Source organism: Hipposideros armiger, unplaced genomic scaffold (assembly GCF_001890085.2).
Source record: "Hipposideros armiger isolate ML-2016 unplaced genomic scaffold, ASM189008v1 scaffold_180, whole genome shotgun sequence".
In the NCBI taxonomy this organism is placed as follows: Eukaryota; Metazoa; Chordata; class Mammalia; order Chiroptera; family Hipposideridae; genus Hipposideros; species Hipposideros armiger.
The window spans coordinates 1,234,303-1,260,180 of NW_017731530.1; the positions used below are offsets into that span (position 1 = coordinate 1,234,303).

The window sequence follows — 25,878 nt, forward strand, 5'->3', positions numbered from 1 at the left end:
GAATGTCATATCTTTAAACATATCAATATCTTTGGCTACCATGGCATAGGTACCTCGATTCAGACCTAGTAGATTTCCTTTCTGCTGGTCCTCTCCAGCCCTACTCTAGCCCTCCAGTGAGGGATAGGAGATTGCAATTATGCTTTTGCCCTTTAAAAGCCTATTATTCTCAGGGAAAATTTTTGTATGGAGTATAATCATATTGTTCTTATGGGAGAAATTCAATCCAGTGATCTGGCAGCACGGGAATGTGTTTAGCCTGCATTTGTAGAGTCTAAACAGTTCCATACTTATTAGGAACAAATCCAATGAGGAAATTGTTTTAGCACCCAACAAATTAGCAGCATAAATATATGAGTAGGAAAACCAGCTTTCTCATCACACTCAGGCATTATGTCATGTGACACTCACCTTTGTAATGGTTTCTCCTGTGAGCAATTTAAGCTTCAAGATGCTTATGAATAGCTTTTTGTCTTCTTTCCTTAGTCTTTCCATATTTGTTACATCTGGTGATATTGTACGAATCCTGTTTGTTTAGCACAGCACTAATTTTTATTAAAGCATCATGTGTTTAAAAGGCTAATGGACAGTTTGTTAGGAGTTAGAAGTCCTCTTAGATTTTTGTCCTAAAGTAGCATCTTTATTAGTAGTTAAAGACAATTCACATTCAAATCTTAAATACAGTGATATAAAATTTTTAAAAAAGTAACGGTGAAGTATTAGTTGATTCCGCAAACACTATAGCAGTTATTTCCCTTTAAGCCTATTTCTGTGACAGCTTTGCAATGATTTGTTCTTTGTCAGAGTGCTTGACAGGACTGTGTCATCATTGTCATCATTATGATGACAACGATGATGACAATTCCTCTAGAAGATCCTAGGGGAAAAGAGAGATGGACAGGGTGTGTGTGTGTGTGTGTGTGTGTGTGTGTGTGTGTGTGTACAGGAAGAACAATAANCGCCACTCGGCCGGCCCAAAATGTGTATACATTTTAATGGCACCCTCTGTCTATACACATATATATCTTATTAATCCCTTTTATTTATAACAGCACTACAAATTATAATTTGTCATAAGGCATAATACAATATGTGCCTATAACAAGTAAGGAAGAGAATATTAAACATATTTATCAACAACTTACAACCGTTTTCTAAAACTGTCATTATAAAGTGACACATAAAGGTAGGCTCTGGTGAAATAGTGATACATTGTGATGCCTTAATTCTACGATGGATGATGGTTTCTCAGTAAACAGTGTGTTTTTAAGAGAAGTACACAAATAAACCTCTATGAGTAAGGATGAAAAAAATGTCATTAATTTCTTTGTGCTACATTTCACATTTTGTAGTTCCTATAATGATAAAAAGCTGCAATCTTGATATGATTAAATTGAGCTACGGTCACTTTGTGGAACTGAAGTCCACCATAAAGCTTTGTGTGTCTGTGGTATTTTTTGTTTTTAAAGAATATATAAATTTACACTGTTTTAGACTGAATGCTTACATGCCCTCATGTGATATTGAAGCCCTGATCACAGTGTAGCTGTATTTGGAGTAAGGAACTAATTAAGGTTAAATGAGGTATCAAGGGTGGAGCCCCAAACATTACTAGATTATGATAAGATCACGGTCCTTATAAGAGTCATCAGAGAACTCTCTGTGGCTCTTCCCCTCCCCCACCCCACAGTGCACATACCCAGGAAAGGCCATCTACAAGCCAGGAAGAGAGCGCTCACCAGAAAGTGAGGCAGCTGGAACCTTGATCTTGGAATACTAGTCTCCAGAACTGTGATAAAATTAATTTCTGTTTTTTTAAGCCACCAAGTTTATAATATTTTGTTGTGCCAGTCCAAGCCAACTAATACACTGTTCAGGCAAAGCTAAATATCAGCACCAAGGCTAATGACTAAAACATATCACGCCTGTCTGCCATTTTAAATTTCTATTAATGTATCTGTAATTAAATATAGTAATCCTATTATTGGTACTAGTGCTAGGCACATAATAATTTAAATGATCACATTTTAATGTAAATCTATTTCATACACACATTTATTGAGATGCCTTGACATTTTTAGGTACCTATCAATGATTAAGAGCATGATACGAGTTGTTTCTCTGTTTCTTCAGATGTAAGGCAAGTCAATCTTCAGGTATTTGAGATTTAAAGTCTTATTCTTCTATTAAAAGCTATATATTTATTTTTAATAAGATCAATCAAATAAAATGGAAACACTTGAAGTAAGTTTTACTAGGGATGACAAAACTGTAGCAATCTGAAGGTACTTGACCGTGAAGAACAATACAAATATGTAAATGTGATTTACCATCTTACCTGTTGAAGTTCCTGCTCTCTTTGTTTATGTCTCATTTCCATCTGTTTAATTTTCTTTTCTAAGCCCATGAAATGTTTCATCTCTGGTGTATGGTTTTCTTTGGCCTCTCTCAATTCTTCTAAGAGTTTTGTAATCTAAAATTGAGGTATAAAGTAAATGAGAAACTATGATAACAAGGAATTAATTCATTTTTATAACAGGTAGTCTTAAGAAGTAAGAATGTTTACCACATCTTCTTTATATAAAATTTCTCTATATAAGAGGCTCTTGTTAACAAACATATCTTTAATTTTTAGATTAATAGCTTTCATTCCCTAGGTCTAGGAAGTTAAGGCTCATCTTAGCTCTGAACTGACCTCACATTCCAAAGGGTTTCAGATAATTGGATCACCTTCACCCTCCTATGTATGCCAGGCTGGTTTATGGTCCTCAAAATTAGGCTAGGCACTTTTCTTTGGTGTATTCAGCTTTGCTACAAAGTATTTAATAGGGTGATTACTTTTAGGATTCAATAATACATTTAAAGCACCCAACACACAGAAAGAGTTCAGTAAATATGGGTCTTTCTTTTGTCAACACCCTATAATTCTATTTGTAATCTTCTGGCTCTTATCACAGTATATTGGGCTGTTGGAAAAGTCATGACGTATTTTTTCTATGTTTTTTGTTGCAAAAATGCATCATGACTTTTTGACAACCCAATAATTTATAATTCATTCCATAAATGTATACATATAAAGTAGACACAATGAAGTAAAGAACTCTTTCTGTGCTTGCTGCTGTCACAGGTCCTGAGGTTGCAAAGGTGAAAGACATAGTCCTTGTCTTCATTGAGGTTACAGTCTAGTGCAGTACCTCCTTTTTCATATCATAGCCTACAGAGAAAATGGTAATATTTTTATGTCACCAGGGAGTTAAATGGAGGGGATGTGAGGGATCTTTACATTGGGCTTAATGAAACAATTATATTTTCCTTATACCATATAATTATGATAATTTGCAAACTGTTAACATCAAAAGGCAAAATAATTTGAAAGCAAATGAAAATGGATAAAATTAACAAATTTAATAATGTTTTACATGGAAACACCAGTATCTAATAACACTGAGAATACTAAATATATGTGTATACACACACACCTACACATATATTCATACACACACACACACACACACACACACACACACACAATCTACACACATATATTCACATACATACCCACACACACACACACACACACATTCTTCCTTAATTAGATAATTTGCCTGTATTTTTAAGTCAGAAGCAAATCTAAATATTTTAAATGTGGAACATCTTTGACAAAAGAAATATGCAAACTTTAATTGGATAATTTGCAGAAAGGCCAGGGAGATCCTTACAGAACATGCTGTTGTGATGGGTGATGGACATAAAAATCTTGTATCAAAACAATGATTACTAAAAATTGTAAACAAACAAAGATGATTCTGAACTCAAAAGTTGCCAGAGGCCCTGTCATACATGTAAGGGTCAAATATCACTTCAACTTCTGTAAACTTTTTAATGACTGAAAAATTATTTTGAGTTTCATAGCATACCAGCATAACTATCTTGTGATCCACAGGTAACCCTTTTCTGGTACTCTGAGTGAATAAAGGAGCTAGGTGAATTAGGATTACAGTATTATGTGCTATGATGGAGGGATGCCCAAGAAACAGTGAGTGATAAGTGAGAGAAACCTAACTCGAAAGGGAGCTGAGCCACAGGATTCTTAACCGGAGACATCGGTGTTTGAATCAGTCTTAAAGTACAAGTAGTAGTGAGTCATGACATTATCATGTACTAGGTGCTATTTTAAGTACTTTACAGATGTTGTCTTAGTTAATTTTATTTATCAATCATTACATTTACTTATTGTCTGATTCCCCAAATAAAATATAAGCTCCATGAGGGCAGGGAGTTGTCTATTTTGTTCTACTCACTATTCCTAGCACCTAGAGCTGTGCACAACACAGTAGGTGTTTAACAATTATTCATCAATTAATTAATGAATTCACCTTTCAATGACTAAACATTCATTTATAAATTATATAAATTCAGAAATTTGGTTCTAGACAAAGAATAGAGGGAACTTCCCTTCATTTGTATTTACTTCATAGCACCTTTAAGAGTATCATTAAAGTTGAATAATTATTTTTTAAAAAATTCTTGTATTTTAGTGAATTTATCCTATTAAGACAACTGGATACCTAAGCAAAGATACAGGATCAAAAATGCTTCTCATTACTTGAATACCATAGAAAAAACCAGTAACAACCTGAGTGTCCAATGATAGGGGCTTGGTAACCTCAGGCAAGTTATTTTCATTTTTCTTAGCATCAATTTCTTTATCTATAAAATGGGAATAGTACCTATCCTTTGGGGTTATGATGACAGCCACATAGAGCACATATTACAGTGCCTTGTACATACTAAACATTTAGTAATAATAAGTTATTTTTACTTAATTATAAAATGGTATAATAAAAGTGCTAATAAAGATATATACTGACACAGAAAGAGTGACGTCACCAACATAGCGAGAAAGGTGGTTCCTGACTTTGCTCCTCCTCCTGAGAACAACAACTAACAACTATTCATGGAAAAGAAACCACTGAGAGAATCCTAGAACACAAAGGTGAGGCTAAAGCACTCGCACCCCCGAACCAAACCACAGAGACCAAGACAGACGGCATTAGAAGGCTATGAAGAATAGCTACACGCTGACTGCACCACCACTCCCCCGGGCTGGCTCAGCAGCACACCTAAAAGACTCCCCTGACTGAGCTTACGGTTCCTCCAATGGAACAAAAGAGCTTAGGGTGGACACCCAGCTACCCCAGCTCTGAGTCACTTCTTGGGAGTCTCCACTCCAGTCTTGCCCCACGGGGACTGTAGGGGACTATGTGGGGCGCTGACAATAGGAATCTGATCAAGACAAAGAAGCGGGAAGGGGCTGCAACAACCAGCACTCAGGCTTGACAGATAAGAGTTCCTATCTGCCCAGCCCAAGTAGTAATCCCATGCAGCAGCTCTGCTCCTATGCAGACCAAGTCTGACCAGGGAACTTGGTGGAGTGCCAGTCTGCCTGATGGAGATCCTCAAATCAAGAGAAGTGCCAGCCCCGGAGCCTGGTCTGTACCTGCTCAGGCAGGAGAGCTGACTCTAGCCTGACATACCATTAAGTGAAGCTCACAGCCCCACCCAACCAGAAAGCCTGACTGGAACACCTGGGAACCTGTGTAGCCCAGCAATAGGGCAGACAGTCCGGCTGGCAGAACTGAAAACCTACAGAGCAAGGCCAGTAGCCTGTTTGGCCAGGGAGTTTGGTGTACTGACTGGCTCGAGTCAAGACCACAAAAGGCCTTAGGAGCAGTGGACCTGGTTCTCCCACTGTGCCTACTCAGGAAAATTAATTTGCAGCCCCTCCCACTGCTGAATAGAACAGCTTTCAGTCCCTCTGACCAGGGAACCTAACCAGAGCACAGCTTAGAGAGGCAACTGAACAGAGAGCACAGCCTGTGGGTCTCCCTACCTACAGAGTAAAAGAGATGGCCCCATCTGGCCAAAGGATTCAGTGCACAGCCTTGCCTGATTCAGGCCCAACCAACAAGCTGAGCAGGCCCTCAGTCCTGTCCTGCTGCCCTGCCAGCGCAGAGAAGCTAATTCATAGGCCCATCTACTGCTGAGTATAACATCCAGTCCTGAGTCTCGAGTAAGCCTGGCTTTTACAAGGCCAGCAATACCCTGAGAACAGCCAGAAAAAGACACTACCAAGACTAATGGAATAATATTCAGCAAAAAAAAAGGAGAAAATCTTGGCATTTGTGGCAACATGGATGGATCTTGAGAGCATTATGCTCAGTGAAATAAGTCAGACAAGATAAATACTGTATGATGTTATATGTAGAATCCAAAAACAAAAAACAAGCAGCACCCTGCCTCCCCACTCACAGAAAGAGAGATCAGACTGGGGCTACTGGGGATGAGGTGGGGGAGGGGAAATTGGATGCAGAGGGTCAAAAGATACAAACTTCCAGTTATAAGATCAGTAAGTACTAAGGGTGTAATGTACAACATGATGACTATAGTTGAAAATGAAGTTGTTAAGCGAGTAAATTCTAACAGCTCTCACGACAAGGAAAACAGCACTATTTTTACTGGGGTTTTTTTGGTATCTATGAAATAATGGATGCTAACTAAACTTACTATAGTAATCATTTCATGATATATGTAAGTCAAATCACTATGCTGTACACTTAAATTTTTACAGTGCTGTATGTCAATTAAATCTTAATAAAATGAAAAATGAAAAAGATACACATTGACATGGAAAGACATTTATACATACTGTTAGGTTAAAAATAAAATCATGTATATGCATTCACATATACACAAATAAACATGTATTTTGCATGTGTGCATGCATAAGCACACACACTCACACTATTTCTATTATCTCTATATATGTACAAATAGAAAAAACCTGGAAGGATATACACCATAATAGACATCTACGTGGCGGGATCAGAGGCAGTTTTATACCTTCTAATTTTTCTATGTTAATATATATTAATATTCATATGCAAAAGAATATACTAAATATTGAGTTCATCATGCTCAACAGGGATAGAAATCAATAACACTAATGAGAATAATTTGACTGTTTTTCTGTCCCACCCACTAGAATACGAGCTCCTTGAGTGTAAGGTCTTCAGGTATTTTATTCATTACTATATCCCAAAAGCCTGTCAATAGTGATAAACTCCTGTTCACTGAGTACTTAAAAAAATAAATGAAGAATGCTAAGAAGTGGAGCATATTCCATTTAATAGCTTTAAAAAAACCTGAGGCTGAGAGAGTTTAAAAACACTAGCAAGTACTAAGTGGATATGGGTAAAGGGTTAATATATTATAATTCTCCTTCTGCATGAGAAGCTGACTTGGATTCAATTAAATTTCTAGCTCTGTTCTCTCAGTAAAGATGGATGTTTGTGTACCAGGCACACTGCTTGTGGTAACAACACCCCAACTGGTAAAACTATCTGGGCTTGGAAGACTTTCTACGGACTGAAATACCTGGTGTGGAAAGGATTACTCTAAGATTTGATACCTAGAATCAAAAGGATAATAAAAATGGTGGGTTTCCAGAAAGATCTGTTTCATACAATATTATTATTGGTGATCCAGCATTAATGTCAAGATTGGTTTACCTATTTCTTAAAGAAATTAAATAGTCTTAGTACTTAATGCAGAAATGCCTTTAACCACCCAATTTACTGAACAAAAAATCAAACAAAAGAACCAAACAATCCTATTTCCCCATTGCCCAGAAAATATCAACAACAAATACAAACATATAAATAACTTAATTAATATTTGAGCATGTGGGGAAAGCAGACTTTCCATACACAAGTTATTAATATTTTCTTGACGTGATATATTTTCATGTCTACTTGTATATTTAACTTAAAAAGTTTATGAAAAAATATGAATATGATTGAAATGGCTAAGAGAGGCTTATTTTAGCCCAATATTTTCGTTATTTCTTACCTCTTTCTGTAGGATTTCTTCTCGAACTTGAGAAACAACAAGAGATTCCTGTTTACCCTGCAGTTCATTAACTTGATTTTGGAAATGTTTTATAAGTACCTAGGAAATTATGTTAGAAGTACTAAGTTAATAAAGCTCTTCCTTGAATATTATTTGAAAAATATAAGAAAGCCAACTAATAACTTTTATTTGTACTAAAAAATAAGAAGGATCCTAATATTTTAAAATTACAAAGTTCTAACATAAATTCCCATAGGAATTAAGTTCATCGAATGAATTAAACTTATTGAATAAGTTCATTGTTTTGTTTCTTTCAACATTTAATATAAAGCATCATACATATTACAAATTAATGACTATGTAACTACTTGGCTTCTTTATCTCTAGTACTTTTCTTCTAAAGGCCTGAAAAATACCTTTTAAAATAAACCTCTATAAAGTCAAAGCATTTTGAACAAAGTGGCCAATATTATTGTTACATCTTGTCATTAAGTAGAATAATAGTTTTTATTAAAGACTATTGACTAAGATAACACAAGCCTAATAATATCTGTGAAATGTCAGTCTTATATTTCTAGACAAAGAAACTGAAATATATAAATACTTCCATGAAGAAACTGCAAAAACTTAGGAAAAATTCACATCTCTTATCTGTAATACTTTACTGTTTTTACGATCAGATTACACTGACTTCCATTTAACTCATAATTCGCAATATTACATTTAGAATTCTGGGAAAGTAACATTTATGGCACTATGTCATAATGATACTACTTTTCCCACCTCTCCTAGACTGCTCCTTCTATATAATCACTTGATATAATGTTCACACTGCCCACTGACACCCCACGCCTATGGGGGAAGAAAGCTAGAGAAGTTATCTGGAAGGCTGTACAATGGTTACTTTGAAAAGCACAAATCTTTTTCACTGAAGTATTAAAAACAGTCAAAATTCTTTGTTTCTGAGATATCTGAGATTAAATTACAGACCTCATCACATTTCACCCTTACTACCCTAAATAATAAGGGAATTCAGATGAGCTGTCAGCATACCCAGTTATAATTCTTAAAAGATTATGCTTCATAATGGCTCGGGATGTGTGTATCTATCTCTCTGTCATTTTATCCCCAGGGCCTGACTGTCTATAGGCTCTGCATCATTATTTGTTTAATGAATAAAAGGTAATGAAGCAAGAATGACTAGGACAATTACTTGGCAGTTGGGACTTGGGGTAGAAAGAGATGATTCAACATTCAAGTTCAAGTACTAAGGTCCCAATCACAGTAGACATACCTCTCAGCCATCCATTACAACCTATTTAGATGAAGATGTATTTGAGAAATGTAGGGACAAACCTGTAAAAACACTTATTTCGAGGTATAACTTAAAGTAAAATAGTTAAACATATGGTAATTGCATCTGCTCACATAAAAGCAAAATCAAGTCAACAATAATTTACCATTTCTATCACCAATTTTTAAAAAAGTGAAGTTAAAATATTTCCAAATCAATGTTCTGTTAGCAGTACTGAAAAAAAAAAAACAATAAAGTAAAAAAAAGCTTGTTAAAATCATCCACCTCTTGAGTTGCTATTTTACGATTCAGTTCAGCTACTTTGGAAGAAGAATTTTCTACTGCGTTTTGGCAAAGGAGTTTCTCTACTTCCCTCTGATGAGATTCCTTGAGAGATGTGATGTGTGCTGCTGTATCTTCCTTGATCCTTTTGAGCAAAAGAAAGAAAACCACAGATATAAGTGGTTCTTCAACCTTGAATTCAGAGTTAGCACAAAAATAGTGTAAGAAGCCTGGAAATTAAAGAAGCAAGGGAGAGAGTCCCATATCGATCTACCACACTGAGCTAGGTAATTTATACATTATTGCCTGTAACCACTCCATGAGCTCACTATTATTTACTGAATTTTATAAGGACAAACTTGAGTTTAGGAAATAGTGATGTATCTAGGGTACCAGATCATTAAGTTGCAGAGCTGGGGTTTGAGCCCTGCTGGGTTGAACCTCAGAGTCTGAGCAGGGCTTTCCACTCTTCCCCTAGTCTGGGCCGGCACTTCCTGAGGGAAACAAGGGTTCTAACTGTTCTATTTGGATTTTAGGTGAAAGGCCTGTCATTTTATCTTTTAAGATAAAGTCAGACTTCTTGCCCAGATTCTTATTTGGATAATCAAAGTCGTTCCCTTTAGAATCTCCAATGCTTTGTCTCCAGGCAACATTCTCCAGTTTTTGGTCCATGCATATGACTGCAGGCTAGCAGCAGGTTATGAGAATAAAAGGATTTTTCCAGTAACTCTTAAGAAACAGGGTAACTGAACCTAATTAGTTTGGATGGTTAAGTGTGACAGACTACTCACTTGTCTCTGTAACAAAATTTATGCATTCAGAGGCAGTTTAGTAAATGATAAAACCTGTATGACTTTATGACTAAAGAGTTGATACATTTTTATAGATAAGTATTTCCTCTCACTGGAATATTTAAAAATGACAAATTTTAATCAAAGCAGATATTTAATAAATCACTGTTGATACTTAATACAATTCCCAAACTAGAAACAGATATGATAGCTGCTTATTTGACTATGAGTATTTCTTCATGGAAATACTGAAAAAAGTCATAAAAATCTAAAGCATCCATGATATAACTGAACCATAATAAAAAACAGCCTAAATCTGGAACTAGAAAGGTGATTACTAACTTCTCAGACCCAGTGAAACAAATTCACATACTAAAAAAATATTTACAGAAAAATTTATAGGAAAAACCTGAATTTCAAATTATTTTTAGGAAAGAATTCCAAATAGCTTCACTGCTACTATCTATTGCATTCGGGACTAAAGAAACAAAGTTTCAATTTGGAAGCAATATGGTTCCCATGATGACGCAATGAAACATGCTGCCAGTCAATCAATAAGCATTTGTTAGGTGCTTCCTATGCTCATTCTTGTAGTAGAAGCTCTACCAGGTCCTACCTACTCCCTCATTCAGGCACTCACTATGTATTCTGATGCTTCCAACTCCGTGTTCCTTGAGTTAGTCAAATATACTGAAGTCCTAACCTTTGATTAGGCAAAACATTATATATTCTCAGTGTTATATAATTTCATAATTAACATGTTGCTGCATAAACATTAACTTACACATGTTTTTGTATAGCCCAAGATATTTTAAATCTCACAAGCAAACCTATTGTTTGAGGATTGCAAAAGAAATGTAGTCTTACATCAGTTCTCAAGGAGCTACAAGGCAGTGTTATGGTTAGTGCCTTCTTGGTACATAAGTTATGTAGAAGTTGGAGGAAGAATCAGAAGATTTCTTGGAAGCTCTAGGAAATATTTTGTGGAAGTGGTTGGACTTGAAACATGAACGAGCAAAAGGCAGTGAAGAAATCTGGCAAGTTGGACATAGAAAGTCAGATTTTTGAGGAGGGAGAGTGAAGAGGAGTCAGGAGTCAGTTAAAAGGAACAGAAAAACGTTTACTACTCAGTTGCCAAGTCACGGACATTAAGGGAGGAAACGTCCCTTAGGAAAGGCAGTTTAGTCAACGATGTGAAGGGAAATGAGGATGGAGAAAACTCCATGGTACTGAGAAAGGTCATCACTGAGACCAGGTTTAAAAGAATAGTGAGGATGACAGCCATATATGTAAGAGAAAGTGAGGTGGAAATCAAAGAAGAGGCTACTTGTGGAAAACTGGTACAGAAAGACAGAGAAAAAGAACCAGAACTAGTTTGATCAGGTGAAAAGCATGTCAGAAGGCTTAGAGGAGAGAGAGCAGGTAGTACTTGGAGATTCTGAGAAGGAAAAGAATGACTTTAAAAGTTCTTCAAGGCATGAATGGATGTGATCACAAGATTAATGTAAAGAGAGAGTTTGGAAGAAAGGACCCTTTCCTCCTATAATGTCAACTAGGTTTCATAATAGCTGTTTGCTGACAGCAATCTGTCTAAGGCATCATAAGTAATGATATTCATTTGCAAGAAGGCCCACTGGGTCAGCTTATTAACACCATTTGGATACGTGCACTAAGACGAGACTGGTCAAACCAGGGCCATGGCTTGGGCTGACATGGAGACTCGGGTTCATCAGAACCTGGGCTTCCAACAGGTAGAGCATCCTGCAACAGATCTACGCTTAGCAATCTAATACAATTTCTTAAAATCTGGGTATGATTCAGTTCCGGGTCAAACTAATTATTCAGAAGAACTACATCTTGTCATTTCTAAACTTTTATCTTTTTATGTCCCCATATATTTACAGATTCACATTTTACCTCTTTATGGAATTCTCGAACTGGTTCATAGCTACTTCAGATTGCGTCTTCAGCTCATTCCTCTCCACACTTAATCTCTCCAGTTCGTTTTTCAATCTGTAGTTTTCTTGTAAAACTTCTGAAATGTGGGAATCGGTAAAAGTATGTGGATGGTACAGCCTGCCATCCATGGTTCCAGGGAAGGAACTAGCATTTCCTTTACCTGGATGCAAAGCATCTTTCTTCACCCTTTTTGCAGGCATTTCCTCCCTACCCTTAGAGTTCTGAGTGGACAGCATCGTCCTTCTCTCCTTCTGAAGCCTCTCCACAGTTTTCAAAAGGTCCTGTATTTCTCTCCCCTTCGCAGCCAGCTCCTCATTGAGCCTCACCAGTTTAGCTTTAGCATGAGCCTGTTCCACCTGGAATTCTATAGACTGGAAATCTTTATCATCTTTATCATTCCTCTTGAGTTCCAATTCAGCATTCTGATGTTTAAGAGTGTCTATTTCAGCTTCAAGTTTCCTTACAGTGATTTGATGGGCTTCCTTAGAGTCATCAAGTTCTTGCTCTAGTGCCTTAACCCTGGAGGAGTTGTCATGTTGGCTCTGGGATGCTTCCTTCAATTTGTGGGCAAGTAGCTGCTCCTGCTCCTCTAGTCTCTGTTCATACTGAATCTGAAGAAAAGAATCCATGTAATGCCAAAACCACAGCTAACGAAGTTAACCACTGTTAACGAAGCCCTGCATTCCACCAGGACCTACCCATTCCTTCATTCAGGCTCTGATGCCTCCAACTCTGTGTCAGTATATTGAAGTCCTAGCCTTTGACGGGCAGAACATCATATATTCTCAATATATGTTATATCATTTCATAATTGATATGTTGCTTCATAAACATTAATTTACACATTTTTGTACACCCCAAAACTTATTTTTAAGCCTCACAATCAAACCTAGTATAGTATACCCTTCTCTATGCAAACTGACAAATTATACTCTTTGAAGATAAAACAGGGAAAGCAATTGGGGGTACTAAAGTCTTTAAGAAATAGCACATTTTCAGCTTTGTAACATCAGTTTAGAAATCGCATAGGGAGTAAGTCAGCTTGAAATTTGTATCCTGTAGATTTAGTATTATAAATGAAATAACCTAAATAGTTTATTTTACTCTGTGGAAAGAGACACCAGTAGTGTCTGTTTGTTCATTCAATGAATATTTATTTAGCTATGACTGAGTGCCAGGCACAGGGCCAGACTCAGGGATAAAAAAACTCAGTTCTTGCCTTCAAAGAGTTCACAGCCTGGTGAGGAGAGCAATATGGCAACAGTTTCAGTATCCTATGATAGCTGTGATAATGGGCCTATGAACATGTACATTTCAGTGAAAATATTTTCAACCATGGTAATTAAAAAAAACATTTTATACTGAATATATATCGGAGATGCTGTACCGTGCCTTTTTTGTGGGAAAGTATGTTTAGAGCTATTTGTTAAAATGAGATCTAAGAAGTCCCAGCCCCCACAGTCCATCTCTGAGCTCCATCTCCATGGCTACCTGGCACTTACTTTCATTTTCTGAAATTGCTGTTCCATGGTACGAAGGCTTTTCTTTGCTTCTTCATCTTTACCCTCCAGATCAGTTTCTAGTTTTTTAATCCTTTTTTCCATAAACTCCACTGTATTTCTATCCACTGTATCACCACCAGCTACTGATGCAGCCAATATTAAAGCAGGTAAAGAATTAGGATATCTTCTCTTTATAATTCCTTCCATTTCCTTAACCTATTAAAATATTTTTATATATATGTAAGGTCACAAATATGTTAAAACTAAGCAGTTTCATATAGATTATGCTATATATTATAATTGTCTAGATTTCAAAGAGATGTTTACATCACATCTAAGACTGAATCAAATGCACAGAAGTACAAATTAATTTCAAATTTTATATGCTTAGATTATATTTTAAAAACCATATAGTATAATATCTAAGTACTAGTTAATTTACAGAAATCTTCTTACTTTCATTTGAAATATATCTTGATATGACTTCACTAGTAATAACCATTCTTTCTGAGGACAAAGCTCTTTCTCCTACATTTTTTCCACAGACCCCCTCAAATGATAATGCTTGTATTATTTACTGACTGAAAAATTACTTACAGGCACACGCATGTGCAAACTTATTGCAACGAACACAGCTGCCTAAGCACCTGCCTGCCTGCAACAATCTCCGCCCTATCTCAACCTCCTTCCAAACGTCACCCTCCAAATGATGTTTAACCTATTTTAAAATGACTTCTTTCAATTAGGAAAGAGGATTAGATGGCAAAGACTAACTTTCATTTAGTCTGTAAAACAATAACATTACATAGTCTTTCTGTAAGAAACAACTGTACCAGGGTCCACAGAAATTAGATCTTGATATTATATATTCATATATGTATATAGCTGCTTTTGTTAAGGGTATTATGGTTAAGATATCTTTGAAAAACATAAATTAAAACATTAAGTGCCTTTGTTGAACAGTTTTCTAGCCTCTAAGCATTCAATCAAATAAAACAGTACCTGAGAGGCAGTCTAGTGCAGTGGTTAGAACATATTTGGAGTAAGACCGTGGCACCAGCTTTATGACCTGTGTCATAAAAATCCTCATCAAAATCTTTTTTGTCATCCGTAAAATGGGGATGATAACAATACCAATTTCATGGTGTTAATACAATTAAGTGAGGATCAAATGCCTCATCTTGGTAAAGTGCTTAGCAGAGTGCCCAGTAGATAGTGATCAGATCTCAGAAATTACCTTTCCTAAGACAAGATGGGTTGTTGGTGCTCAAAATCCTGTTTCTATTGAACACTGTTCATATTGGGTATTTAAGGGTCCCTCACTTGCAAAGTTAATAGCATACATTTCCATTCATAAAGACTGCACATTCACATATGTACCATAAACTGGGATATATCCAGATACAAATATGAATAATTCATTTCATCTGCAAAATTTTCAAAGCTTTGCTTCCTCTGGGTATTTAAAATCTAGTTATTTGAATTAGATGTACATAGAGGTACATACATATATACCACAGATAATTTTTAAAAGTGGATTTAACATATTTACAATGCATTCATTTAAAATTTTAAGAAATATTTTCAACCTAATTTTGATATCTTGAAATTTATATTACATTTTTTGGGGAAAATTATTGGTAGAGATTATTTTTATAAAGCGTTTTATTTATGGTCAATATTGATCACCACTTTACATCTTAATTTTGCTATTAAGCACACTTAATATTATTATTCTCACACATCAGTTCTACATTATTTCTCTTAAAATAATCTGTTAGAGAAGTAGTTCCCTCAGTGTTTTTTTCTCTCACAATTCTGGATGGCTTCTTCTATGTTGGCTAATCTAAATCTTAAGCATTGAAAAAAAGCCAAGCAATCCTGGACTACAGTTACTTCAGAATATTTCTAGCTCTTCAAGTCACCTTTGTAGTCCCTTTTCCTGACCACTGAGTCAAAATACCAAATAATACCTTTTCATATAAAAACGGGTTACTTTGTCTAAAAGTAACAAAGTTATCTTTTTGTTTAGTTTTCCTTCTTCTCCTAAAACTGGGATAATATTCAGTGATGACCTCACAGTTTTGGGTTTGTGATGGAATAATGGCTGTACATTTAAGTGTTGTGACTTGACTATAGAATCACGCTCCCTTATGAACAGGGCTGGAAATTCTTCTTTTGTTTTAGTATTTAGTTATGAATTGAAATGCTACATTATAGAAAGTTTGAAAACAAAGAAAAAGCTAATATTCCATCCCACAAAGAAACTTCAATGGAAAACAATTTTATCCTAATAAGTGTCACTACAGGATTTTTTAAAAGGGTCTCCCAGCCACATTGACTATGAATTGAATATCTCTAAACCTAAATAATAAGAGATCGAAATTATGGCCATCTCTTTGGGAGGCTGAATGTTCTGTTTCCAGGGTGTTTTGCAACACTTCCTAAACATTACTAATGTATTTCCTACTCAAGGATCTCCTTTCCTATACTCCTCTCTCACTTATCTTTCATCAGAAGGAATCCTAATTCTATACCCAGTTTCAAATTCTGCTTCCTTCTTTCTAGATGTCTAATAGAGTTGTGATGCAAAATAACCTTTCATCTATAGGTCTATCATCTAATGAGACACATTAGTCTAAAAATTCTTTATGCATAAGCTATAGGTTATATAAAATGGTGGTATGTACTCCTTTTATTTATATTACTTTAAATACAGAATATCAGGTATATTTAAAGTAGGGGCAGTTCTATATTAAAATAAATGAATAAAAACAAGAATCTCCAGGTTGACTATATCTTATAGGAACTCCTGAAAACACAAATGCTGTATATAATATATCTTAATAAAAATTTACCCTGAACACATACTTGTCGTTCTAGATCCTGAATTTTTTTGGCATCAGCTGCTCTATCTTTTAAACGTATCTTCTGCTGAATAGATGTATTTCCAGATTCAGTTTTCAGTTTCTCAACCTATCAATAAGTAAAAACATGTTAAGAAGTATATGTAAAACCTACCAGAGAAACACCAGGACGGAAGCATAATGGTAGATCATTCATTTACTAATTCCCAGGTATGGCACTGTGCTGGATACGGAGCGCAAACAAGCCGAGCCAGCTCCCTGCTTTCAGTGCTTATGCTCTAGTGGAAGGAGACAGTTATAAGCTAATAAGTAAATCAGTAAGTAAATAACCTCAGATAGTGACATGTGCTATAAAGAAAATGAAAGAGTGAAGGCATGGGAAGAGAGTCAGAGAGGGCAGGATTAGCTTCTATGTAAGATAAAGAAGTCAGGGAAGGTCCGTCTTGGGAGTAGAAATTTGAGCTGAGACTTGAATGAGAAGGAGTGAGACATGGAAAGAACCAAGGCCACAGTAACAAGCAGAGTGAACCTGGCATGTTCCAGAATCAGAGAGGGGTTAAGTGTGGCTGGAGGCGAGTGACTTGTGGGAATGTGGTTCAGATGAGGCTGGAGAGGGAGGCAGGGTTCAGAAGACGTGGGGACTGCGCAGGTCGTGATAAGGAGCTTGGATTTATTCACAGTCTAATTTAAAATAAACTACACATCTGAAAGCAAACAAAAACCCAAATCAGATATTTTAATTAATAGAGTTTAGAGTATTGATTCAATGACACAAGAAGAAATGACCTTTGAAGAGAACAGAGTTCATCTACAGAAATACATTCTGAAATGATCTATTACCTCAAGTTTGAGTTTCTCAATCTCTTCATTTGCTTCTTTAAGCCGAACTGCATCTTTATCCAGAAGGTCCTGATTTTCAGCATACCATTGTAATCTTTTTTGCAGACGACTGATTTCTTGTTTATGTGTTTCTTCTAAAATTTTTATCTCATATAATTTTTCACCTATAAGATAAAGTAACTCAGTAACTTAATTGTAATTTTTCAAAATAAATTAAAAGATTTTAAATGAAAAACAATGCCTATTTAACAAAAGCATTATGAAAAAATTAGGAGGCAAAAACAATTGATATTGTGTCCTGTTTAATTTATTAGGAAGGAGACAAAGATTGTATTCATAATCCAGATGCTCATAATCCAGTAGCAAAGCTGGCTATGTAGGAGTTTTGATACTTCCAATTATTTTCCCATTGATTTTCATTACAAAAAGTAAACTTGTTTCCATGGAAAAATAAATATTGGATTCAAGAGATAATAAAGAATTCCTAGAATTATAATAAAAGGTAACAATAGCAACCATTAGCGAGTGGAGTGGGTAACTGTATTTACCAGCACAATTTTATTTAACTACAACAAGCTTATATGATGAGTACTACTATTCTTAATCTATTTTACAGATGAGGAAAGTAAAAGTAAATTTCTTCCAAACAGGTGAGTGGATTTGTATTGTACACATCTTACATGGAAGATGGTAATATTACAGAGGAACAATCTTTATTGTGAGAAATGAGAACTCTGATCTACCTTGAATGCCCTGTGTTCTGCTGGCCTATGCTCCCATCATGGGTGCACTCAGTAACACGCACATGAAACACGCCTGGGCAGCCACCCTCTATTCCTCCACTTCTGAATCTCACCATCTGTCAGGCCCCGGCTCAAACACCACTCCTCTCTGAAACCCTTACTTAGCACCATGTCTCATGTTTATTTGTAATTTTTTTTATATTAAATTTTTCTGGATTCTTCTATTTTTCTCCTTTGTTTTCTCTGGTGGGAAATGCCATATTTATCCTTGTGTTTTCTACAGAGTGCCGTGTTATTTGTTCATTTGGCAAATACTTGAGAGTTACATTTCAGACCCAGGGATAAAAAGACAGACCATGCTCTCAGGAAGGTAAGAGTCTAGCTGGGACGACAGACATAAAAATAGCTAACATCAAATGCCACAAATACAAAATAATCCTTGATTTTCTTTGATTTTGCAATTATTCCTGCTAAAATTAATCAAATACACATATCTATTAAAAACTGCTGTTTAAAACAATGTTGCTAAAATTACAACATACAATAAAAGAACAGCATTTTGATTATCCAACTGTTATTACTTAAATTCAAGATTAGAACAGTTATCAGTATAAACTAATTTAGCTCAGTGTTTTACCTGTGGCATAAGCAATCTGTTCTTTGGCTTGATCTCTCTCTTTTTTCATTTTTTCCAAGTCTACTTCAAGGGCCTGTTTGTCTTGCTTCAGTCTTTTAATATCTTCCAATAAATTGTTCTTTTCTTTCTTAATATTGATAGAAATTTAAAAAAATTATTTCTAATCACAATAAATTGTGGTAGTCTTTCTTTCACCCAATCCATTATAAATACTGCTGCTAATTATTTTTCCTAAATTTTAGCTCTGATTTCATCACTCCCCCAAATTGCTAATAGCGCCTCATTGCCTACTAGAATCAGTTCTAATGTTGTAACTCAGCAGCCTGGATATCTACTCTTCTAGCTTCTCCTGGATTACTATCATAGCCTCCTAACTAGTCTGCCTCTCCCACCCTCACCACCTATAGTCTGTTCTCACCGTAGTCAGAGGAATTGTTTTAAAGGGTCAGTTAATATCACTGCTGTTTGAAACTTTCTGGGGGCTCCCATCCCTCTCAAGGTCAACCCAAAGTCCTTACCATGACCTTCAGTGTCACATACCCAGCCTTGCCAGTGCCTCTGATGGCATCTACTACAAATTCTCCGCCTCTCACTCCACTCCAGCCGCAGAGGTCTCCTAGCTATTCTTTGAACATGCCCAGCACACTCCTACCCCAGTGTGTTTGCACTTAGTATTTCCCCTGCCCACAGCACTTTGTCCCCAGATAGCCAGGTGGCTTGTTCCTTCACTTCATCAGGATTTCTGCTCAAATAAAGCCCCAGAAAGATGTTCCTTAATCACTTTCTGAAACAGCAACCCCCATCCTGGCTCCCAGGTATGTTGCTTTATTTTTTTCTCACAACACTCATCACCACCTAACATATTATATATTTACTTGAAAGCAGGACTTTATTTTGCTAACCCTTCATAAATGCATTAAAAATGCTTGGCACATCAAAAACATGTTGAATGAATTCTCAATATGCCCTCTATTTCACCCTACTCAAAATGGTCCACATTTTGCTGCTTGGCAAAATCACACTTATCCTTCAAAACTTAGTTCAAATGAGGCTATTCCTGATAAAATCAAATCCTCCTCTGTGCTCCCACAAACTTTCACTGTACCTCTAGTACAGCATTTGTTACTTTGTTTCATATGACATTGATTTGTGTACATGCCTCTTCTCTTTATTAGGCTGAAAGCTCTACGGGGACCAAAAATGATTTCTTATTACCTGTATACTTTTGAGAATAAGCACATGACTGATATTCAATAAAAGTCCTTGTACATTGAAATGAATTTGTAACTGCTGAAAAAACTCTTTGAACTCCTGACAGTACACTTGGTATAGTTAAGTTTCAAAATAATAATTCTTACAAATTCTGTTATGCTGCCTTACAAATTTAAAATCCAGTCTAATAAAACAATCCATTCCTAAATTATTGTATAATCTTGGTTTCTAGCTGCATCAAAGATTTAACTGCATCATTTTATTGTTTCATCTTCTGTAGATATCTTTTCAGGAGAGCACTGAGTTTCTTCAAGTTTCTGAATGCTCAGGTATCTTTTTGCAAATGCCTTTTAATTAGTCCAATCAATTTAGAAATGTTCTCTAACAGTGCGTACTTCACAGAATTACAGAATTTTAGAATTCAAAGGAAATTGAAATATCTTGAGCTCAAATGTGCAATCACTGCTTAAATGGACATTCACTTTATTCTTGTATCTGTCCAGGGACGGAAACTTCCCACCTTTAAGAAAACCAGAATGCCCCGTGTCAATCCTGTGGGCACAGGGATTTTGGCTGCAAATACTTTCCCTCCCTTGTAAGTTACCTGCAGACATTCAGAGGGAGTCTCTGCCTGACTCTCTGGCCTTATCTCCTACGACTTTATCTCCTACCACTCTTGTCCTCACTCACCCACTTTTGCCTCAGAGGCTTCTGCTTCTGGAAGGCAGCAACCCCATTCCTGACTCAGGGCTTGTGCTTTCCCCCGGCTGGAAGGATTGACTTTTTCCACACACCCCCCACCCCATGGTTAGCTGCTACTTCTCTTTAGCTCTCAACTCTGACATCACTTGCTCAGAGTGTGCCTCCTTGACCACACGACTGAATGCTGCCTGAGCCCTGCCCTGTCCACCACTATCCTCTATATTTTCCTCAAAGAAGTTACCACTATGTGTAATTATGTCATTTGTTTATTTATTGTCAGTCTTGCCCCGCTAGAATATATGTTCCCAGTGAGCAAGGGCCATGCCTGCCTTGTTTACTTACTGTTTTTCCAATGCCAGGATGAGTGCCGGCACCTGGCAGGTGCTTGATAAAGGCTGACCAAATCAAAGTTGCCCGGGGTGGGGTACTAAGAGGAAAGGGCTCAGGAACTTTGCTTTTAGTACGTGTCTATCCGTAGTTTATAAAGAACCAACTCACATGTTAAGACTAAACCACTTAGTATTACTTTTTATGGTACAAATTAGACTGTACATAAGAATACTTGATATGAATATTATTATATTGTAGATTTAGCCAGTATGAATAATTTCTGCTCAAAAATTATTTAAGGGCCTGCCGAGTGGCGCGATGATTAAGAACTGGCTTGGGACGCCAGAGGGCCCCGGTTCGGATCCCACATATGAGGGCCAGTGACACTGCCCTCCACAGCTAACAGCAGCTCAACCTGGAGCTGGGTTGCTGTGTCTCGCCAGCGACAGCGTAGGCTGCAGCGCCTGTGGCAGTGGGTTGCCATGGGCTACCCTGTGTAGCCAGCAGCCAGCATGAGTGGCCAGCAGCCGCAGTGAGTGGCCGTCCAGAAGCTGGCAACTGATCTGCCTCGCCCGGGAACAGCGCAATGATGGTGCCAACTTGGGCCAGTGAAGCAACGTCCTCCACAACTAGACTGAAGAACAAAAGGACAGCAACTTGTCTGTTCCTCTTCCCCCAATTCCCCAGCACTGTTCCCATTCCCCAATTCCCCAATAAAAATCTTTAAAAAAAAAAATTTTCTTTAAACCCTGAATACCAAAGTGAATAAAGATGTATTTACATTCCATCTTTCAGCATTTGCACAAATAAACAAATCCCTAAATAATTTTTACTAATTTTATCTTCAACAAATTTTTTTTTTTTAATTTCTCTTAAGGTTTTCTCTGCCCTTGGTAGTTTCACCATGATGGGGCTAGATGTACATTTTTACTTATTTATCCTGAGAAGGACTCACTGTGTTTCCTGAATCTGAGAAACCTCCCTTTTAATTTCTAGAATATTCTCAGCCATTACCTTTCAAAAATATTTAAATATGTATTATAGCATCTCATATTTCTGATATTTTTCCATTTCTCTATTTTTGTCTCGCTTTAGGTTCCTTAGATCTAACATCTAGTTTACGAATTTTTCCTTAGTTGTGTATGATCATCTATTTAACTTTTCTACTTATTTTTTAATTTCCAGAAATATATTTCCAGAGCTGTTTGTTTTTCTCTGAATTTGCCTAGTCTGTTTTCTTCTTTCCTCATACATTCTCATTTATTTTGTGTATTCAATCATTTTAACTCAATTTATTTTAAGTCTATTCAGTAATTCTATTGGGGTTTTAATCATGCCGTTTATTAAACTGCCCCATGCCTGCTCATGGTGGATTGTTTCTCTGGGTTTTGTGACGGCATTGTGAGCATAATGTCAGCACGGTTTTATCTGTGTGGATACTTTGTGAATTGAGTTAAGGGTGTATACCTCTAAGAGTTGTTTTGTATTTGTTTCTTCTAAAAACAGAGGTTATTATTGACTAAGTATCACAGTTTGTGTTTTTTGTTTTTCAGTTAGAGCATAACCAACCCTTGAGGGTAATGTCAATTCAAATACTAAGACACAAATAAAAGCAGAAGGGATGACATTTATATTGAACCACCATTAAAGCACAGGCACAAGCGGATGAGACTTTTTCCCCCTCCTTATCTGGAGATTAAGTTAGGACAGAAAAGCTTTCTGATAGCTCAGCCCTTTATGAAGGTGAGTGGATTTTTCCCCAATCCACTGTTTCATGGAAGGATGTGGCCCTTTGACCTCCTGGATGCCCTGTTTCCACTTTGCTGTTAAAGCGCAAGCCCTGTGGTTACTGAATTGACAGCCTAGGAGCAGACGCTTCCTGCCAGGTTTTTATCCCTGTTCATGTCTGACCCCTAGAGATTTCCCTTACTTTCTGGAGAGCTTGGTTATGCATTTACAAGATGTTTATTGTATTTAGTTCCAGCATTTTCCAGTGATTTTAGTGGCAATTTTAGTTTCCTACTTGTCAGAAAAATATGCTCCAAACAGCACTTTTAAAAGGTCACTAATAATTGCCTTTGAATGGAGTTAATGCTATGTTTGAAACCTTACCATGTTTTTCTAAGCCTTCATAAACTATGGCAATATTATTAGGTTCTTTTATAACTTGCTAATTTTGAGGCCCACTGATAAGGAGGAGCATTCAATCATGTATTCTTTCTTTTTAACTTTCCGCCTACCTCTCTACCTATCTAATCATTCTGTACATACGTGCAGAAAGTTCTCTAGTGGATTCATATTTGAAGCTGCATTTTATAGAATACAAAAACCTGTTAAAGATCACTTATTAAACTATGGTTAAGTTTAAATTTCTATGTAACCTAATTTTATATAAAAAATTTCTAATTAAAAAGTGGTATGTAATTGGAATTTTTCTAATTTACATAATCATTGAAATAGATTGAAACAGCTTTTTAGTTTAGTGCTATGGTTGTTAATCGGAGGGCAAGGGGAGAAAAATAACCGTCCTCCCACAGGGGATGTGTGGAAATGTGGTAGTGGTTTTAATTGTTACCATGGCTGGTGAGTGCTATGAGCACATCGTTCCTGGGGACAGAGATGATAAAAATCATGCAATACATGATTTTTGTTCCGCTTAAAATAGAATTAACCTGCCCAAAATTCCAAATAATCTCCCATTGATAAATATTGCTCTAGAAAATTCTAGGGCATATTCTTCCTAATAGAATCAATAAAAATAAAGAAAAATTAGGGAGCAGTTATTGAATTTTACCTTTGTGTTAGATAAGTCAGATACAAATATTTATAGATATAGTCTCTGGCCCCTGGAAGTGCATACATAGTCCACTTAGGAAGACAAGTAAAAAGCCAACTAACTTTTTAAGGTGAACAATATCTTAAAATTATTTTCCTATTTTAGATGTACATTTTCAATGACGAATTTGTTTGAAAAAAGGTATATATGCCCTGAATAAGGTTATGCCTCCAATATGGCTCCATGTGATAAATGCCTGAAGAGATGTTGGATTACAAAACCAGTGTTACACTGTTTCCTATATTTTAAAGTCAGATGTATGTGAAATGCTACTCTTTGGTATTTCTTAATTTTTAAATGGTATAAAATTTATACACAGATCTTACTTATTCATAAATTACAAAAAGAGATTTTTTTACACATATGGGAATTTTTATAATAACCTTTACTATCGCTAATAGTTAAAATCCTTAAGCAACTTACCTGTGCCATCCGTAGTTCTGCTACCAGATCTGTAAAATTTTGGTTTCTGGTAGGCTCTTCAGCTACTTGAGACAGGAAACGACTTCTCTGCATCTGTTCTCTGATTGATTGTTTTGAAAATAAAAATATGTTTTTAAAAGATACTCTTTTCAATACAAAATATTCAATTTTTAAAAATTAAAAACTCTAATGGATGTTGGAACTATGTGAATCACTGAAGATAAAAAGTTTATTTAATCTAAAGAATAAAATACCACTTAAAGGGAAATATATTTTAAGGGAAATGTTTACATTTAATCTAAAGGAAGTGAAACCTTAAGATTATAATGGTTTATTTAATATATAGTTAAATAATGTAACTATAAAAATATTTTCCCCCAATTCTCAGAGAAAAAAAAAATCAATGTCCCAGGGAGATATGCTACATTTTTCCTGTGGTGCTATGTATTCCTTGTCATATCTTTCTAGGTTCCTTTCTGAGAAACACAAGCTGCCAATCATACACATGGAAACTAACAAACAAAACCAAACATAGTCTACTATTTGTATCTTACAATCAATTTTTCTGCTTTTCCAGAGACATTATATAAAGAGATTAAGAATCCATATATGATCATCTAAACCTAATGTACTAAAGAAACCATTTATTTCATTGTGGAAGTCATTTAGAGTTTCAGTTTGGGATCCTAGAATAGATCTCTATTTTAAAAGCCAGGCAGTATAAGATGTGATATTTTGAAATACTTTGTTGAAGCATCTAGGAAGAAAGCAGTAGTAAATATTAGCATGCCCCAGAACTGTAGCGATCATTATCCTTAACCTGGAGTCACACTTAGCAGGAGAAAGGAGAGTGATTTTTTTTTCTAATTTATGCAAAAGTGCGCTTGCTTGCCAACCTGTGTACTTTCTAGCTTTGTCTGCTACAAGATATACTTTTTTCCTCTTTCCATGAAAGATCAGTAGCCTGTAACAGCAGCCCTACCTCTTATACCCTAGGTTATCTAACAACAATAACGACACACACACAAAAATGGAAGACCTATGGGAATATAGCATTCATGACATTCATAACAAAAACGGTTCTTGTAATAGCAGTCTTGAGTAATTAGGTATTTATGTGAAAAGATGCACAACTGGTAGTCACTTCCTAAAAGAAGAGAGCACCCTAGCATGCCCATGTTTGTGGGTTCAGCCTTTTCACTTAATGTTAAAGTTGGATGTGTAATACCCAAAAGACCTTATAGCTTGAAATACAATTCCTAAGGGAATGATGGTGCTCTATCAGTACACCATGGTGAGTGTTAGTAACAACTCACAGGTTCTCCCCTGGAGAAAGGCCTCAGCCGAACAGCAACTCCTGACCCCTGGCCCAGAGGACATCCCTCAACTGCTTCCTGGGGCACACCTCAGCCACTGACAAATTGGCTTAGGGCTACACGAGGCTGCCTCCCACACAGGACATACACCACCCCCATCCTGGGGTGCCCCTTAGCCAGTCACTGACAGGCCTGGGCGTACAAAAGGCTGGCCCCTCATGCCTCAAGTTGGG

General features: G+C 36.3%; 1 protein-coding gene across 1 annotated transcript in view; it reads right to left on the reverse strand.

Annotated features, from left to right (window-relative positions):
* CEP162 (centrosomal protein 162) overlaps nucleotides 1–25,878 on the reverse strand; it is an 81,223-nt gene that overhangs the window by 17,192 nt on the left and 38,153 nt on the right. Inside the window, exons 18-26 of the mRNA XM_019652473.1 lie at nucleotides 24,330–24,429; nucleotides 18,827–18,953; nucleotides 17,447–17,610; nucleotides 16,611–16,715; nucleotides 13,740–13,955; nucleotides 12,196–12,848; nucleotides 9,491–9,632; nucleotides 7,912–8,010; nucleotides 2,339–2,473 (exon numbers count right to left, since the gene is read on the reverse strand). Coding sequence (XP_019508018.1) covers nucleotides 2,339–2,473; nucleotides 7,912–8,010; nucleotides 9,491–9,632; nucleotides 12,196–12,848; nucleotides 13,740–13,955; nucleotides 16,611–16,715; nucleotides 17,447–17,610; nucleotides 18,827–18,953; nucleotides 24,330–24,429 — 1,741 coding nt within the window. The remainder of the gene's footprint in view (nucleotides 1–2,338; nucleotides 2,474–7,911; nucleotides 8,011–9,490; nucleotides 9,633–12,195; nucleotides 12,849–13,739; nucleotides 13,956–16,610; nucleotides 16,716–17,446; nucleotides 17,611–18,826; nucleotides 18,954–24,329; nucleotides 24,430–25,878) is intronic.